Source organism: Fringilla coelebs (assembly GCF_963513975.1).
Source record: "Fringilla coelebs genome assembly, chromosome: 3".
Classification (NCBI taxonomy): domain Eukaryota; kingdom Metazoa; phylum Chordata; class Aves; order Passeriformes; family Fringillidae; genus Fringilla; species Fringilla coelebs.
The window spans coordinates 91376125-91395492 of record NC_140030.1 but is presented as its reverse complement, the minus strand read 5'-3'; the positions used below and the strand labels follow the sequence as shown (position 1 = coordinate 91395492).

Below are 19368 nucleotides of genomic sequence, written 5' to 3'. Positions count from 1 at the left end.
GCGGAAGTGTGTGTTCCCCGGGCTGGGCGGCCGCCCGGGCCCCGTTCCGGCTGTCCCGGCCTCGGCCTCGGCGGCGCGGGGCAGGGGGCAGGAGGAGGCAGAAGATGGCGGCGGACCTGGAGGCGGAGGTGCAGGCCATTGACAAGAGCCTGCTGGAGTGCTCCGCCGAGGAGATCGCCGTGGTGAGGCGGCGGGCCCGGCGCGGGGAGGGAGTGGGGGCTCGGAGGCCGCGGCAGGCACCGGCCTGGGGAGCCGTTCCCGAGGCCGGGGCGAGGCCGCTCGGCGGGGCGAGGGAGCTCTCCGGGAGGGGGTGTCCCTGCCGGGGCTGGCTCTGAGGGCACCCCCGGCCGGCAGCGGCGTCCCGCTGTGGCCTCAGCGCGCTGTTGTCGCCAGCGTCGCTGTTGCAGCAGCCGAAGTCCATGGCAGCGATCAGCCAGCTTTTCCTGTTGTGCCGGCTGGCGCAGGTGGCTCCCTGGAAGCCGCCTGGCCGTGGCCATCCCCTGCCGGGGGCGGCCGAGCTTATCGCCCCTTCCTTAACTGCTTCCTGAAGTTACCTTCCTTCGCCTCTGCTGCCCCTTCGCCTCTCTCTGCCGGCAATCACGCCTAGACCTGAGGAGATCCCCCCTCCCTATTAATTTAGGTGCATGTCTCACCCCAAATACGCTTTTCAGTGTTGAAGTGCTATTACAGGATTTTTCCTTCCTCCCTACTCTTTAAGATGCGGTTCTAGAAAAACTTGCAGTAGTTAATTTTAGGATTATTAGAATGAGGTGTTTGTAAGAGGAAATATTAGTAAAATCAGTGTAACATTTGAAAAAATCTACTTCTGTTTATATACTTTTCCTGTTCTTACAAAGAGTGGTTAAAAGAGGTATGTAGTTTCGAGGGTGAAGTCTTAGGAGGAAGTTTTGTTTCTGACCTAAATGTTTGTCCATTTAGACACTTGGGCATTTGAGGAACTGGATGTGTGTGTTAAATTTTTGAGACTGCTCATGTGCATATTGGTAGGCTAAAACCTTGAAGAGCTGTCTGTGTGTGTCTCAATGGGAATTACATTGGCTGTTTCCAAATGAAAATAAAAGACTTTACAATTCAGATTATCCTCAGATTATGCTTGTATCTTCAGTGCAGACAAAGGTATGATTAGATGGGCGAATGTGCACAGTTAGCTATATGCTAGCTAGTTTAGCTCCAGGATTAGTCTTGCTTCTTTTCTACAGCAAACCAAATAATTCCATCAAACACTTATAAAGTAGTCCAAAATTGAGCCCAAATTACCTTGTCTGTGTGAATAGCAGATGGTTTTTTTGGGTCACACTGTAGGTAAACTCAAGGCAATCATGAACCCAGGGGAATACATTTAGGAATTTGCTGTAGGTAGCAGTGCCAGCTTAAATGTAGTCAATTCTTTCTCATTTTTATTTGTCATCACCTGCACAAGCTCCAGTTCTGAAATCTATCATTCAAATCTGGTGTGGTTTTTCTGCCTCCTTTGCTGATAGCATTACTTTGCTGATAGCCCATTATTAACAAAACAAATACTAACCCAAGGCAAAAGTTGCTGCACTTAAGGCTTCAGTTTGTCATGGCAGCAACTTAATGATAAACTTCCAAAGAACAAAAATAATAAAAATAAGTTTAACATAACATGAGCCTACGTGCAAGTTGTTTTTTTTTTTTTTTTGTGAAGCTAAAAACCCCATAAATTGTACCTTTTAGCTTTTGAAACAGACAAGTGAGTTATTTTATGGCTTATTAGTATTCTACATTTTGTTCTCCTGGTATCTCTTACTTAGATGGGAATTTAGTAGAAACCCTGATGAACCATTAGGTATTTACTTATGTAAGGTGTTGTTTGATCAATACTTTGCACTTTTTTTTTTTCCCCAGTAAAGTTGTTCCAGGAGAGTAAGTGTGAAGAGGGAGGAAGTGAAGAGGAATACACTTCCCTTTTTATTGAAAGCTAATATTCTACTCTCTTGGGAGAGTAGAATATTAACTTGTCTTGCGTGGTATTTCAGGGTAGAAGAAAGACAAATACTAATTGAAACCTTGCCTAAATGCAGAATGCTTTTATGAAAGAACAAATTCCAAAGTTTTGAGTAGTTTTTTCTGGAGTTCAGTGCTCCCCAGGTAGCGATTTATAAAGGCAGTGCAACCTGTGTTATACCTATGTATCTATTTCTATTAACAGTCTTACTTGCACAGCAGACCTGTGAGTTGCCTTCCTGGCAGCTCTTAGAGTCACATCTGTTTCCTTGTCCTAGTAGCCTGGATTTCCTTCTGATACTATTTCATCCAGGATCTGATTTTCAAAACTGTATGCGCGGTTATGTGTATAGAACTGGCTCCACAAACAGATTTAAGTGTGATGACGTTCATCATTGCCACACCTAACTCTCAGACAGCTACTCCCAGAATTTTTGGGATGGGAAAGCCATTTACTCGAGGAACAAGAACTTTCTCTGCTTAGGTATTTGTCTGAGCTTGTAGTGGTGCTAATATGCACTGTGTGTTTTCTAGATAGAAATTAGTAATATACTGCTGAATTGAAAGACTGATGTTAAAGATATTTTGCCGAAAAATTCCTGCACTTTAATAACTCATACATGCTATAGAAAATAATGCAAAACCAAGCTTATTAAATGGAAATCATGGAAAAGATTAAGTCACTGCCACTGTGATTGAGTTGGTTCCTGGCAGTAGTAGCAATTTGGCAAAATTGATGAAAGGAGAGGAAAAGAATGAACTGATGGAAAAAATTAAATTCTTGTTTAAAACTTTACTTTTTAATCTTTTTTTTCCTATGGTATTCTCTGAATCGTGGTGGGAATGGTGAGATAATCTGTAGATTTCTAGATTCTTGGCTATGGCTTTTTGGCAACCTCTTCCCATGGACTTCCTTGGGAAAAAATGGGGCTTTTACCATCAAAGCTAGATGAATATAGAAAGATTTAGTCAAACTTAGGAAAAGAGAAGTGAAGAAAACACCCTGACGAATTAGGGTTTTTTGAAATACCAAATTCTACTTCAGAAAAACATATCTAATAAATGAAACTACTTCAGTATATTTTAAAAAAGGCAAAAATGCAGCCAGTCTGCACAGATGCTCAGCTGACTCTGTCTGTATCCTGAGGAACTTACTACAACTGTGTTATTTCAAACATAAGTTCTTTAAAGTAAGTTATAAATAATTCAGAGTAAATCAAGCTCTAATATTTGATCAAACCCATTTATTTTGGCATAATTAATTCTGCATTTTCATGTACAGTTTTAGGCTGATTTTAAACTCTTTCTCCAGGGGGTATCTGGTTGTCACATTTACAATGAGAAATGGCATGCTGAGGCTGTTTATGTAACACAAGATTTAATCAGTGGACACTTGCAGTATCTGCTTGCTCCCATTTGTTCCTTATAAAAACCTTGCAGTCTTAACTTACAGTTTAAACCTTTCTAAATTTGTTATCCACAAGGCAGAAATAAAACAAATGTTGACCTCGAGTATTTTTTAAATTCTGTGTGTATATAGCAGGGTGGGGGGGGGACCAAACTAGGGGAAGCTGTGAGTTTTTAAGTGGCTTAGGGCAGTTCTGTGGTTTGATGCCTTTTAAAAACGGCCAACATTGTTTTTTACAATTGATTGACTAGGAGAATTGTAGTGAGTTGACCTTGGCTGGGTGCCAAATACCCACCAAAGCTGCTCTCTCACTCCCTTCCCCAGCTGGAGAGGGGAGAAAATACAAAAAAAGGCTTGTGGTGGAGATAAGGAGTGGGAAAGGTCACTCACCAGTTACTGCCATTGGCAAAGCAGACTCAAAAGAGACTAGGGGAAAAATTTATTTTGTTTATCACCAATCAAATCAGAGTAGGGTAATGAGAGACAAAACCAAATCTTAAAAACCCTTTCCCCCCCAAACTTCTCTTCTTCCCTGGGTCAGGTTCACTCCTGTTTTCCCTGCTTCCTCCCCTTGAGAAGGACAGGTTGATGCAGAATGAAGGATGTGGTCAGTTCCTCATGTTGTCCCTGCACTCCTTCCACCTCAAGGGGAGGACTCCTCACATCCTTCCTTTTTTCCAGTGTGGGGTCACTCCTGTGGGGGACAGTCCTCCATGAGCTTTTCCAGTGTCAGTCCTTCCCATGGGCTACAGTTCCTCATGAGCTGCTCCTGCCTGGGTGTCTCACAGGGAGTGCAGTCCTTCAGGAACAGGCTGCCCAGTGTGGGTTCCCCGTGGTGTCACCAATCCTGTCAGCAAACCTGCTCCAGCTTGGGATTGTCTCTCATGGGTTCACAGGTCCTGTCAGGAGCCAGCTCCCGCCTTGGCTTCCTACTGTGGAGTCACAGCCTCTTAGCAACATCCAGCTGTTCTATCTAACATGGGATCCCCCATGAGTTGCAGGTGGATCTCTGTTCCCCGCTGGACCTCCATGGACTGCAGGGAGATCTCTGCTCTGGTGTCTGAAGCACCTCCTGCCCTTCCTTCTGCACTGATTTTGGGGTCTGCAGAGCTGTTATTCTCCCATATTCTTTCTCACATCTCCCAGCTGTTCTTTTTGTCCCCCTAAATATGCTATTCCCTGTTAAAACTGTTATCCCAGAAGTTCTGCTGCTGTCTTTGATGGGCTCAGCTTTGGCCAGCTGTGGGTCCATCTTTGAGCCATCTGGTGCTGCCTCTCTGGGACATGGAGAAGCTTCTGGCAGCTTTAATAGAAGCCAGCCTGTAGCCCCCTTGCTACCAAAACCTTGCCTCACAAACCCAGTGCAAGAATTAATGGATCTGACATCACACTTGAAATAGTAATTCAGATGAGTTATTTTGGTTGAAGGAGAAACCAAAACTCCTTCATTTTCACAGGTGATTTGTTGAAATTAAATGAGAAAGGGACTGTTACCTAATGCTGTGTTTGCTTTTCTCCATGTACTTTTTGTCTCTGTTCCTTGCCAACTCCAGGCTCCCACTGATCCTCTGTGTCTCAAGCTGGCAGGATCTGTCTGCACTCCAGAGAAATGTGACCAACATAGTCTAGGCCTAAAAATCACTGTATCCTAAAAATCACTGCCAACATTTTACTGGCCATTCATCATCCTGGAAGGAAATTTTAGTGAATTTTTCTCTTAAATCTTCTGTATGTCAAAAGGATAAAATGTGTGAGCAAGGAAACAAATTCTTCCTTTCCTAACGTCTGTCTTTGTGATCATTTAGATTTAACACTTAAAAGGAAGCATGCCTTTCTAGTTTTGCAGTGACATTTTAGATATTTCATGTAGAAATAAAATAACCTATATGGCTAGAACTATGTTTGGTGTGTTTATTAATGAAGAATTTGTGTTCTCATTTTTTCTAATATAAAAGAAATGGCTGCAAGCAAATGACCTTCAAAAAGAAGTATACCAGCATCTGGCCTATTATGTACCAAAAATTTACTGCAGGGGTCCCAACCCTGCCCCTCAGAGAGAAGACATGCTGGCACAACACGTTTTGCTGGGACCAATGGAATGGTATCTTTGTGGTGAAGATCCTGCATTTGGTTTTCCAAAGCTTGAGCAAGCAAACAAACCTTCCCATCTGTGTGGCCGCGTCTTTAAAGTGGGAGAGCCTACGTATTCTTGCAGGTAGTTCAACTTAATGTGGGAAGTATTTATGATTTGTGAAGTCATGGAACATTTTGCAATAAGAATGTACTGTCCTAATGAAAAGTTAAAAACCGAAATATATTTTTAAAGTAACCTTGCAGTCTTTCATGGCAAGTGGGATCACGGAAAATTAACATTACAGATATATAAATGGAAAAATATTAATTAGTATAATGTAGAGTGTTTTCTGTACAAAAGAAATGCAAGATTAAGAAAGAATTTGGGGTGACCTTTCAGGATGATTTAAGGGCATTAATCAGAAGTGGGCAAGCGTATGTGTGTGCCTTTTGGGTGTTTAATATCAGCTGTTCGTGTTGATCTTGTCTTTTAGACCTCTTTCCATGACCTCCTAAACCAATCTATCAGATGCTTAAAACAAGCATATCAGCTTCTAGCTCCTTCCCTACCTCTATCTCTAGATCTCTCTAAAAATACTTTTACTTTAAAGAGAACAGAAAGTTCCTGACCAATTACAAGTATTTAAAAGAATCTTCAGTTTTAAGCCATTGTATTACTAGCTGTAGGTTCATTTTCATCTTCTATTTTCTGAACTGTTTGTAGTTTAAAGTTTTGTTTGTGTCACAAATTCCTGTCATTTTGTGTGGTTTCCACCACTCACTGGGACACTTGAACACTTGGTGAGGTGACATGGGGACAGAATGTCTCTCTAATTTCAAGGGTTTATTTGTCTGGGTTTCCACCGCCTTCATTTATGAGGAGAGAATGATAGTGGAAGAATTTTTCTTTCTAGTGCTCTCCTCTTCTAGAAACATAATACCTTACTGGCCTTTGGGTTTGGAAATGCTTTGAGACCTCTTTGTAATGAGAGAGATAAGATTAAACTGGTGGGTGCTTCAGATGCATACTGAGTTGTTGGTCTTGAAAAAGCAAGTGTGTTTAGAAGAAAATTAGACTTCCCAACATTTTCATTGCTCCATATGAACAGTATTTGATCACTGAGGATAGAGTCCCTCTCTTTTTTTTTTGGTGATCAGGAAACATTTGATTCCTGCTGTGTGCTAATTTTCTTCAGCTTATGGCTGGTAGTGAAGAATAATGAGAATTTAAGTTAAGCTTTTGTGGAATACAGCAAAGAATTATTTTCCAAGTCCACATTAAAAAGCAGTGGATTTTCTGTGCAGTTGTGCAACTTTCAGGTCTGCTTCTGCTTTAGGTGTAGGCACAGTTACTTGTCTGAGACAAGTACTTGACAAATGGTACTGAATTTGTAAGTATGCTGCCACAAGTTTAGAGCTCTGAGGAATCAACATTCTATATTGTAGAACTGATTTACCAAATCCTGCATGCACGTTGTTGCATTAAGTGGTAGTTTGTTGGTTTTTTTAAATCTAAAAAAAATAATACCACGGATATAAACTTCTAAAAGAGAAGAGTATTGTGTAATTTTGCTTTGACATTTTCACCTTTAGTGGCTCCTCTGGAGAAAACACATGTGCATAGTAAGTCATGGTTGCCATCATTTGTTTTGGTTACATGAAATTAAGAGAAATTTTGATAATGAAATTTCATGTGATCTCTAGTGTTTTCTTTTGAACAAAATAAGTTGTTTCTCTGAATTCTGGTTTTAATAACCATCATTGTAAGACAGACATTCCCTTGCTATTAATTTTTATGTTGCAAAGCCCACCTGCCTTAATCTTGAGGTGCCTTGAAGTCAGTTGCATTACATGAGTTTGTGCATTTTCTGTGTTTTTCAGGGAGACAGTTAAATGAAATGCTTGATTGTCTCATTTGGTTTAGCCCATTTTACTAGAAATACTCCTTCTGTCTAATACAGGAGGGTTTGTAGATGACCTTATTATGTATGGTCTGTGATCTCCTGGTTGAGAAAATTGTGTTCTTGCAACTCATCAGTGAGCATGTAGGGCTGAACTTGGAAGCAGAGGTTTGATTTAGTCTGTTGCGTGCGATCCTTCTTCCCAGTGTTCAATGAAAAATGTCTTCTCTGATTGCTGGAGATCATTAATGCTGGTGCTCTGTACTTGAGAGAACTTACTTGGGTTTATTCTGGGTTATGTAATTCATCTGTTTACTTGCCTGTATACTTGTCTCACCTCTTGAAGGCAATGTCTGTATTACCCAGACTAGACATACTACCCACACAGTATTTTAAAGGCTCTTCTGTTGTGAGAGATTTTTTTTCTATTTGTTTATCCTCTTTAAAGCCATCCCTTTCCTCTTTCAGATTAATATATACATTAGTTGGAAGGTTGATATTGGTGGTATTTGAAAATTATCTATTGTAAAATGTGTTAAGGCAAAAGCAAGTGTTTAATGCTTTTTTTTTTTCTTTCTGTTGTTGCTGTTCTCAGAGACTGCGCAGTTGACCCAACTTGTGTGTTGTGCATGGAATGCTTTCTTGGAAGCATTCACAGAGAGCACCGATACAGGGTTAGTGATCTTGCAGGAAAATGACATAGTTATTAGTCATTTTGTGTGTGTGTGAAACAGTTTCAAGTTTGAGAATGTATACAGAATTTCCAATTGTTGAATGAACACAAAGTTCTGAATGTCTGCAGCAATCCTCTGTGAACTTTAGTGTTTTCATCTGTGTAACTTCTGGAAGTTAACACTTTAAAATATTGAGCAATTAAATTTTATATGCAACAGTTAAGTTTACAAATGTATGTTATTTTTAACACATGCCCTTTAGTGAATTTTACAGGTTTAGACTTGGGTTTTGAATTGTTCTGACTTTTGTGTTTGACTGTTTTTAAAAGCTATTGAAAAACCTTTATTAAGAAGCTACTTCTATGTAAAGCTTAAACATGAAGTTAAATAAAAAAAAAAACTGTAAATGCTGTTTATTTTAGTAATATACTGTTATTAATTGTACAGATTAGTTTAAAAAACCCTGCAAACAAAGCCAAGAAGACGTTGGTGTGTTTTTAAATAAGAAGTGAAAACTACCAATGCAGCCTTTCTGTAAATCTGTTTTTTATAATACTGCACTGCTGCTAATGTAAATCTGTTTACTGCATGGTCACATTGAGCGTTAGGATTCAGGAAAAAACTCCAAGAACTTTTATCAAGAAACCCTGCCAAATTTGCTAATACCAACTTACTTCTTGTACATAGGTTTTTAGTTTTTAAGCCTATTGAATTAACAAGTCTAAGTAACATCCAAAAGTGTAAGCAAATGTTCTTTCGAATGTCCATCTAGTTTTGTTGATACTGTGAGATATGCCTGTATGTATAGAGTATATCAAGTATGCCAAAAATAGGTGAAAGAATTCTTCTATGCATCAGTTAATAGGTGTGATTTAAAAAAGTATTATTACACTTATTAACTCAAGATAGTCTTTAAAATAAATTTTATTAAAACACTGTGAATATACCATTAAAATTTTCCAGTGCTTTTTTTCTGTGCTTACATATGTGAAAAGTTTAAGTCTCTCAATTCCTTTTGTCATAAGCACATCTTTCACTCACTGTATGACAGTGCCCTGTAAATGATTTAGCTTTATAGATTAAAACTGTGAGAATTTGGCAAAGTACAGATGCCATGGCAAGTAATAGATTCAGGAAATTTGAAAACTTCAAGTGGGGCAGAATGGAGGTATTTGAAGGTGTTTTGTTGTTCAGGTTTTTTTTCTTTTGACATAGGCACACTGATGAGGTAGACAAGCTTTCAGCTGTGGGGTGTTGTGATACTGCTTTTGTAGTACAGCTGTGACTGCTCATTTCTTAATGTGCATGTATGATATATATGCATATTCACATGAACTGCTTTGTTTTTAAATAATTCTAGATGACAACATCAGGTGGAGGAGGTTTCTGTGACTGTGGTGATACAGAAGCTTGGAAGGAAGGTCCTTACTGTAAAAAGCATGAACTTAACACTTCAGAAACTGCAGAAGAAGAGGTAATTACAATTGAGGCATCATGTTTTAAAACATTGTTAACTGTGTATATATGTGTGTATATATAAATCGTTCACTTGAGGTTATTTTTAGTCTGCATGAGAGGCTGTAGGAACTTCAGCAGTAATATTTGAACAACAGTGTTATACAAAAATTATGTATCTTAGAAGAAGATATATAAGAAGTTCCTTAAAATGTTTTCTACTTAAAGGCTTAATTTTGTATGTTCTGTGTCACCTCTGCAGTTTTAGCTGTTTTGTTGTTTTTCTGTATATTCCGAGAGGTCAAGACATTTTGCCACATGCAAAAAAAACCCAAACTCTATGTAATCATGTGCACCAAGAAGCCAAATTCAGCTGTCTGTGCAACAAATATTTTGATTCTTACCAAAGGGAAGTGCACAGATTTTTAAAAATCAAAGTATGTTGCTGTCACAGGAAATTCATATTGGAGATGTAAGGCAGAAGTCTCTAAAAGAGCTTGTTTGGTATGGAGAAGGTAAATAGAGAACACGCCTTTACCACAGAATCAGAGCATAATAACTTGGACATATTAAATGCAAAAGGATGTGCCACATCTTACAGGAAGAACTCAAGCTGGAGTTGGACTAACCACTGCAAAACAGTATTGTTTAGAGTTTATACATGCTTGAAAGGAAATTTAACGTGGTTGTAGAAGGAAAGATTACCAATGGCCATTTAAAATTGTAGGTACCATCTTTGGTGTGGGAAGTGTTAGTGTCTTAAGTTACTGGAGACTAAAGAAGCATTCTGTCTTCTGCTTATAATCTTCTTATCTGTTATTACATCTCAGGAATGTGTGTGGCTAATTTGGCTTCTGACCTAGCCACTCACATCCATTCTTACATAGTATAACTTCTGTGAGATTTTTTTAAAAGGGAACATCTAAGGCAAGCATTGGTAGTAATTTTGTTGATCTCATGGTTTAAGTGAAGCAACTGTAATTGTATTTTCAATGACAGTGGTCTTTCGAAAATCTGTTCTCAGTCTCTCAGCCCTAAGACTCTAGCACTGTTGCTGGACTCACCACTTGGTCTACATGCTAGTTTACATTAGTCAGCAGCCTTAGGAAATTGTTGTTATGAAACCTTGGGTGGACTGCTACTTCTGTGCCCAAAGATACTCACACAGTGAGTGTGCCTGACAGAAAAATCAAGGTTCTGGGCAGGCTTTGTGTTTCTTCCCCAGAACCAGGGAGATTGAGAGCTCTTATGCAGTGTTGTGTTTGAGGTAGATTAAGGATGGTTTGTTGAGCATAACTGGAGCCTGTTTTCTGCCTTGCCCAGTTATGTACCTTTGTTGAAAGCGCTGGGAGTGGAGGGAGAGTTGCTGCTTATGGTTTGCCTTTGCTTTTGGTGTCTGATAGTTCTTCATGTTTTAATGAAGGAGGGAAGAAAAGAAACGGAAATGGCAGTTCTTACCACTCTTGTAAAGCTTCCAAATATTCCCAAAGAGTCTTGGGGTGGAGCGGATAAACTTTATTAGTACAGGTGAATTGCTGACTGTCAAGAGCCTCATTTAGATGATGCAGACTTAAGTTGAGAAATGTGACCATTTTTATACATCCTAAGCTGTAGTGGAGCACAGAATTTCGTATTAGGTAATCCTAAACCAGAAACTGGGCCACTGTTAAATATTTTAATTGTCTAGCAATAACACATGTGTCAAAATATCAAATGGTGAATCAAGTCAGTGACCCAGTGTATATCCAGGTGACCTGCAGGCCATGCAGCATTCCCTTTCCAGGTTTATAGAAGAGGAGCTAGTTGTTATCAAAATTTTGATAGAGTAAAAGACAACTTCCTTAAGAGAAGAGGTTTATAATGTTTTCAATTCACCATCCTTGAGATGGATTGGAGTGAAATGGCAGTGGTACTTGCACTTGCACTTGCCAGTGATTCTCATTTGCTGTTCCAAAAAGTGGTCCATTTGACTTGGCAAACTGAGGCAGCTCTCCTCTTCCTCTCCCTCCACACTGCCATTCCCCCACCGGCAACAGCCTCCATTCTGCTCTGGCACAGAGAGCAGGACAGGTTTGTAGGGCTGCTGCAGTTGTCAAATGGAGAGCACAGAGTGGGCACAAATGGGTGCACAGTCCACAGACAAAAGGGAAGCAGCTCTCTGTGAGCAAGACTGAGACGTGGACAAATCATTATGAAACACCTATTTACATTTCAGCAGTTAATTATTTATATACCACAGCATATAGGAGACGTGCATCATAAATCATGATGCCAGTGTGCTGCATGTTGTATAAGCCTGAATAGATAAGACTTATGCCTTTCAATGCATGCTGCATATAAAACAGGACAAGAGATGCATGGTCCTTTTTATTCTGCAGTTTACTAATAATGATAAGTGGAACAAAAGATAAAGGGATTTGAAATTATGGTTTTGAAGGCATAGCAGAAGAAGCACATTTTAATGCAGCTGAGGTTAAAGTTCTTCCAAAGAACTATCTCAAAAGGTGTGCAGGAGTGAGAACAAGGAGACTGAGAATGGAAGAATGTGTGAAAATGTAAATGGGTGATCAGAGGCAAGTTAACATTCAGGTACTGGATGCTAGATTAGAGCTTTGGTAGCTGTCAGTGTAGAACTGGAAGAAGAAAACAGGATGATTATTGAATCTGTTCCTTTCAACTGAAAAGTCATTTAAAGAAAGACATCATTAAAGATACTTACATCATCTCTGATAAAGAGAGATGCAAGTTTGACAGTTTGTTTTGAATGTCATTTAATTTCTCATTTGCTATTTATATTTCCTTTCCAGGATCCTCTTGTGCACTTACCAGAAGATATGGTAGCAAGAGCTTATAATATTTTTGCCATTGCATTTAAATATGCAGTAGATATATTAACATGGGAGAAGGAAAATGAATTGCCTGGACTAGAAATGATGTAAGTATAATATTTGTCTTCTGCCTTTTAAAGGTTTACAGATCTTTACATTTGAAAACGCAGGTTCTGATTTTAAGAATCTTTTCTGCCTTTCCTAAAGTTGTCAGAAATATTTTGTATACAATAATTGTAGTAGATTTGTATTTCTCATATTTTTTCCTTTGCTCTCACTTTTAACATTGCTTTAAATGACATAAATTCAATCCTTGCTTTGAGTGACATAAATTCAATCTTTGCTTTGAAGTGAGAAGAGTGACACTTACTACTGCATGCTGTTTAATGATGAAGTCCATACCTATGAACAGGTTATTTATACTCTTCAGAAGGCTGTCAACTGCACACAGAAGGAAGCCATTGGCTTTGCAACAACAGTAGATAGAGATGTAAGTGAATTAATTGATAGAACTTTTAATTACCTTGACCTAATGTTTGTTTTATGGCTGTACTTACTTTAGTCTGTTTTCCCAAAGCATGTGGTTAATGTGAGTCTGTGAGTCCTGTGTGTCATACTACCCTAAAATGCCTTAATACTAAACTCTAAATGTCTCAGTGCCTAAATACTATTTGGCCAGTCCAAACCAGACCTGATACTGAATGTGTTTCAATGTAAATGTATTCTAGTAGGTCTTATAAGTGTAAATACCAAGGTGTTTCTCACTCTGTCAAAAATGGGCAGCAGCTTTGGCTGAACCATGGAGCTGACATTGAAAGAGCCCCTAAATATGCACCAAACATAGGAAATACTTCTCAGAATAACTACCAGTTAAGTGTGAGGGATAAAATCCATAACTGACTGCTTTCTTTCTGGTGCTTGTGGAACTGTTCATGATTTCTTTTTTAAATTTAATTTTATTTTCTTTTTCATAATTGTGAGATTACGGTGTCAGGAAGAGGTAGAAGCATTTAGCATAGTTTTTAGGAGGAACAGTGAGTTCAGAATCACTATATGCTGAATATAATTGTAACTAGTATATTTCAGTTTCAGAAGCACTCTGTGAGCTGTGTTTGTAGTGTGGCTGATGGTCATTTTTTTAAAGAAAGTGATACTTCATTGGTTAACTGCACCTTGTTATTTTTGCAATGAACCTGTAAGCAGTTGACATAAAAAAAAATAATCTTTTTTACTTGACTTACTGGCTTGTGCCTATTTTTGGGGTTTTGGTGTGGGGAGGAAATCTTTTCCCAGATAGCAATGGGAATGTCATTTTGGGTGGTTAAAGTACTTCAGGGAGGTCAATGGAGCAGGAAATATAACCACTTCATATTACTTGACTCTGAACTAGATTTTGGTTTTGTGTTATCACTGGTCTATATTTTGTGATACTGGTAACCAAAGGATTCACATCTTAGCCCTGAATATGAGCTGACCTAAGCATGTGCTGTGTGTTGTGGGATACACTCAAATTTTTCTCTGCTGTTGATGGCCTTCTACTTCTAAATGCATACATGAATGCCTATGTACATGAGCATGTGTGTGAAAGAAATGAGAATGTAATGCCTGAAGCAGTGATTTGGCATCAGATCTGAAATGCCAGTAAGTTTTCGTGTCTGCAATACGCTATAAATTCAATCAATTATCTGTTTTGATGTGTGGATTGACAGTAGAGAAAGACTGAAAAGCTTCTTTTGGAATAAAACAAGTGCTTCTGTTGTATATTTAAAAGACCAGTTTACTTTAATATCTGTTTTTTAAAAGGCACTGAAATATCTGAAATATCTTCAAGTTATATCAAAACTAATGAATAATGCCTTTGTACTAATTGTTGTATTGCACTAATCAATCTTACACTGATGTTTTCAGTATTTTAATAAAAGAAGTGTAGTTCTTTTCATTGTTCATCATAAGAACAATGTTATACACATAAAACTTAATGTAACAGGTAAATGAATATGTGGTACAATTTTATCTTCTTTTTAAAAGCACAGGGTGCATTTGGGAAATCCAAGTATCTAACTATATACAGTACTTTAAAAAGTGAAATTAGCATGAAGGGCAGAGTAGTTAACATGCATCTGAGGCTTTTATTGTGTTTTTTATGCTAATGTAGAACACAGAATTGGGACTCCCTGTTTAGGAGCTGGTGGTAACATTACATCTTTCTGAATTTGCAGGGTCGTAGGTCTGTTCGATACGGAGACTTCCAATACTGTGATCAGGCAAAATCAGTGATAGTGGTAAGTAATGGGGGTAAGGGATGCTATCTACTTACTTGCCTCATCTTAAGGAAAAGGAGGTTTTGCTACCCAATTTGTCATACTGTTATCATAATGACCCATTACATTTTAATGGTTCAAAGTGTTGGAGATTCTGTTTACAATACAGTAGAGGTATCAAAATATTGGGTTATGGGTTTTTTGTTGTTGTTGTTGATCTTTTGTTGGGGTTTTTTTCCTACTATGGCCTACCTGACACCCATAATAATTTTCTACAAAGAAGTTTGTAGACAATTTTTTTCCTTCATAAAACAGATGTGGCCAGGAACTTTGAAAGTATCTTTTAGAATTACATGCTAGTTCAAATCAGTGAAATTATTACAATTTTTCTCCTATAGTATGTCTTTCATATTGCTTATTGCTTATGTCTTCCACAGCAACAGTTATGGAAATTATTACTGATTGAATCCAAGTGTAAAAATGCAAATACTTTCATTTTGCATCTATGCATTTATATATGGATATATATTAATATCTATATATTGCAAGATTCTTCCATGTAAATATGTGAGAATGTTAACTGCTGCAGTGCGGTATTTAATCACATGAAATAAATAGTTTATGTATGATAACTGCAACCTTTGAAAAGCAAATGCTGCAACTAGAGTTACTGTTTTTTAACTATTGAAGATATTTTGAAAGCATTAGTATATTTTTAAAGATAATGTTGTGCAATATTTTTAACTTGCTGCCCATGTAGGCTAAAAACAAATGGCTTTTATATGTAACATCTATTATGCTTTCTAACACATAGATGAGGGTGAATTCTTTTTTATTTTAACTCTTTGTATTTAATTTGTATTTTTGAAAGTAGTCTGTGTTCAGTCAGTTTCCATGGTGGACTGCGGTGTGACTTGCCTGTCATGTTGAGAGGGACAAATATGCATGGCTGTCTTGGGTTGAACGTGGGATTGCTTATCAGTAAAATGCAGCAGATCAGTGTGAGCATTGATAACAGGCCAAGAGTGGAAAATGGTTTGACCTAAATATGCTGATATTGCATAATAAGGTCCTTCAAATATTAATAGGATAAACAAAATTCAGACTTTTTTTGGGTTTGCTATGTCTGTGTCAGTAATTAGATTATGTAGTAATATTATAAATTATCAAAATTAATCACAGGAATGCTGCATTTCTGTATAGAAGTATATGCCAGTCCTCACTTAAATATGCATTGCCTCCTTTTTCCTTTTCTTTTTAAGAGAAATACCAGTCGTCAGACAAAGCCATTGAAAGTGCAAGTTATGCATTCATCTATTGTTGCCCATCAGAGCTTTGGTCTGAAGCTCCTAACTTGGCTTGGCAGTGTTATTGGATATTCAGGTGGGCAAAATTGATCTTTTTGAGATAAGATAGAGAATATTTGTGAGAGGAGCTGATTTTCTGAAGCAATTTTGTCTACTTATTTGAGATATGTAATGTATAAGGCAAAGCTATTAATAACTTGTCAGACTTCATTCTATTTTCTCTTACTGGAATGCTGTTCTGAATTCTAACTTCCATGTGAAAGTGCTACCAGTCTTACATAGTCTTTTCTGTTTAGTTGCTGTTGAACAGAAGCTGAGACTCGCTGTCAAATGCAGAGTGCCAAAAAGCTATTTTTTCAGTCCCTACTTCTTTTTAAATGAATGCAGTAAGCTGAAAATAACCTGTCTGATTAGATAAAACAAAATTATTCAGAAGTAATTTGATGAATGTAGATGAAAGCAATTGCTTCAGATTTTTTGCTAAGTAGAACAGAGAAAATGCAAGGACTTGTGGCACGGTTTGGTAAGTATAAAAGCTGACAAAGTCTTAATCAGATTTTTTAAAAGAGGTTTCTTCAAAGGAATCAAGATGCACAGTATCAGATTTTATGGGAATGCTCAGGTTTTTTTTTACTTCATTCCCCCTTTGTCCTGGTAAATCATAAGATTGTAAAAATATAGGGTATGGGAGGAAATAAAAGGCAAAGTGACAAACTGCTGAGATGGAGAAATGTAGATACAGACCCCCTTTCAATTTGTATTTTTTTAATCAGGAAATGTTAGCAAGAGTTATTAGCAAAGCGCACTCAGCTTTCATATTGCACATGTGTTCTGCATAATTTCTTCAGAGACTGTATGTTTTATTAGACTAATAGTTGGAAAACAAGATTTCATGCACAGGGTCTTTATAACATGTTCTTGTTTTTGAAACATAAGTAGTTTATGCTTAAATTTTAAAGATAAGTAAATCAAACTTTTGAACAGCAGGTATTAGTAGATAGGAGTTATGAAGAAAGTTTCCTTTGGTGGGAAATTTTCCTTTCAGTGAAACATGTAGGCAGGCACTGTCTTTGTCATTTTAAGCCCAGTATTGTGCCACATCATTTGCCAGGTGCCACAGTCATTAATTTTCAGCACTAAATGAGAGTTGCAAAAAGATAGTTTGACTTGTCATTTATGTCTCATATTGCAGAAGAAAGTACTGAATTTTGAGTTGTGTATGTAGTGTTTCTGAAGTTCTGAAGAGTTCAGCTCATTAAATGCTGTGTTCTTTAGGGTTCAGAAGGGCAAAAGGCATGTTTGTTTGTAAACAGCACAGATAGATACATTTTGTCTGTGGCCAGTGTGCTCATTTACTTGAACTGCCTTCCATGTCTTGGGATGCAGTCTTGTACTCTGAGTCTGGTTTTGTGAAATACACTTCTGAGAGAGTTGGTTTCCCTTAGCTTTTTAACAAACACACTCAAACAACTAAATTCTGCTTAATCTTTTAAACGGTCTGTTACCCTTCATCTGTGACATGGGGGGATTGAGTTGCTGCTTGGGTGGTTACGCTGAAATGTGCCTGAACAATGGCTGAGGGACAGGTAGAGGGATCTTCTGCTGTGCCAAAGTTAGGTTGGGTGATTGCTGTCAAAGGAATGACTAATTCTTGTCATTAATAAAAAAACAAAACCAGAAGAAACCTTGCTATGGAACTTAGAAGTTTGACCACTACATCCTTCCTTGCAAATCTCTCTTCTTCTTGAATAAGTGTCTGTTTGACAATTGCTGAACAATTGCAGTAGTTTCCATTTATTTGTTGTCCTTCATAACAGTAGTTGGATTTGAACTCTGCAAGGCCAAAAGGAATAACCCCAAACTGCTGTAGGGGCTCTCAGAGTGTATGTTACTGCACCATGCAGCACATGGTGCAGTGTACACAGCACTAAGCCACTGCCCACTCTGCCTGAGGAGCTGAGATGCCAAGCAGGGTATGGAAGTAAGGGCTCTGTAAGCCCCATAGTTTTACAGGAATATGCATTACCTACAGTGCAAAGCCAGGTTGAACATTCTTAACATGGAGCATGTCTGGGCTGTGCTGTGTTTCAGATGCGGGCTTGTCTGCAGGCATATGACTTACATATTAATTACAGTTATTGCTTCTTTCCATTAGAAAAAAAATATGCAGAGAAGCCTTAAAATGATAGCATGAATATATGAGTCATTTCATATATGAATTATATTTTCCTTTACCTAGGAGTCTAATCAGGAAAACTAAACCCTGGGAAATTAGGTTGCTGTATAACTGTTTCTTATTTTAGTAAGCCATTTTTAAGGAAGCACATTTTAATTTGTTAACTTTAAACCAAATCATTGTGTTTGGTGATTTTCACTGTGTTCCATAAGGCTACTGTGAAACTTGCAAAGGTGTGAAATATTTGTGTTTGTATCAGCAAAATATGAGTGCTGTTATTCAGTTGTCATGGAAAAGAGGGGCAGTGTGAGGGCTTCTGTGTTGTATGAAAATTTCATTATGTCAAAATAACACATGTTTGTGTTTGAGCTGTAACTAACTTGTGCCATTTCTCTTCATTAAGATGGCCTTCGCCGGATATTGTGTCAGGTTGGTTTGCAAGAAGGGCCAGATGGTGAAAATTCTTCTCTTGTAGATAAGCTGATGCTCTATGATTCTAAACTGTGGAAAGGTGAGTTTTCTCAGAGCTCTGGAAAATGCTAGAGAATGCTATGCCTAAGTTTTCCTTTTACTGTATCTGCTAATGTTTGATCATTTTTACTCTGGTGTATTATGGATAATTTTGCCTAATTTGTTACAATCTCTCCCTTCGTGATACACTCCCAAGTTTATTTAAGACAAGAACATACAGAGACTGTTTGGAGATGGGGCTGGTTTTAGGTCTAATTTTTCAAAGTGGTCTGAAATTAAAACTGACTTGATACATGCAAATGATAGTGATAGTTAATGGAAATTGAGTAAACGATGGAGAAATTGGGGGTTTGTCTGCTTTATAGGATCTCAGCATCCATTTCAAATGCCTATTTTTAAGGGAAAAGGCAGAGTCTTCGACTTGTGTTTGTGTTCATGAGATATTCTTAAGTGTTCTGAGAATATTCAGTGAAAATTGCTGTTCTGTTGTTTTAGAGCTCTTGAAACCTTGGAAGGCTGTTTGGTATAGTGGAATTAGCTTTAAAAGTTGTAATTTTGAGGAAAGGGAGGTAGTTAATTTCTATTCCATCATTTATTGTCTGTCTGATTTGATATCCTGAAAGAGTGTGTAAGGCCAGGTGTAAGAAAGAGAAGCACAGAGAACAAGTAGGGAATGATGCAATATGTCTGCCTGGTGAATTTCTTGGAGTACCAATAAAATAAGTAAAAAGTAAAGTGGAAAGTGGAGGTAGTATGGAGAAAATTATTATTTTAGGTTTTGTTTTTCTAATACCTTTATCTTGAGAAAGAGGTCCTGCCACTGCA

At 38.0% G+C, this 19368-nt stretch overlaps 1 protein-coding gene across 4 annotated transcripts in view; it reads left to right on the top strand.

The window, feature by feature from the left end:
* Positions 1-41: 41 nt before the first annotated feature.
* The window catches only part of UBR2 (ubiquitin protein ligase E3 component n-recognin 2), a 55528-nt gene continuing 36201 nt past the window's right edge, over positions 42-19368 (top strand). For all 4 annotated transcript variants that reach the window (XM_084203149.1, XM_084203150.1, XM_084203148.1 and 1 more), the window contains exons 1-9: positions 42-182; positions 5353-5612; positions 7967-8045; positions 9406-9519; positions 12308-12435; positions 12680-12818; positions 14548-14610; positions 15852-15972; positions 18476-18583. In XM_084203149.1, coding sequence (XP_084059275.1) covers positions 105-182; positions 5353-5612; positions 7967-8045; positions 9406-9519; positions 12308-12435; positions 12680-12818; positions 14548-14610; positions 15852-15972; positions 18476-18583 — 1090 coding nt within the window. In that variant the 5' untranslated portion in view covers positions 42-104. The remainder of the gene's footprint in view (positions 183-5352; positions 5613-7966; positions 8046-9405; positions 9520-12307; positions 12436-12679; positions 12819-14547; positions 14611-15851; positions 15973-18475; positions 18584-19368) is intronic.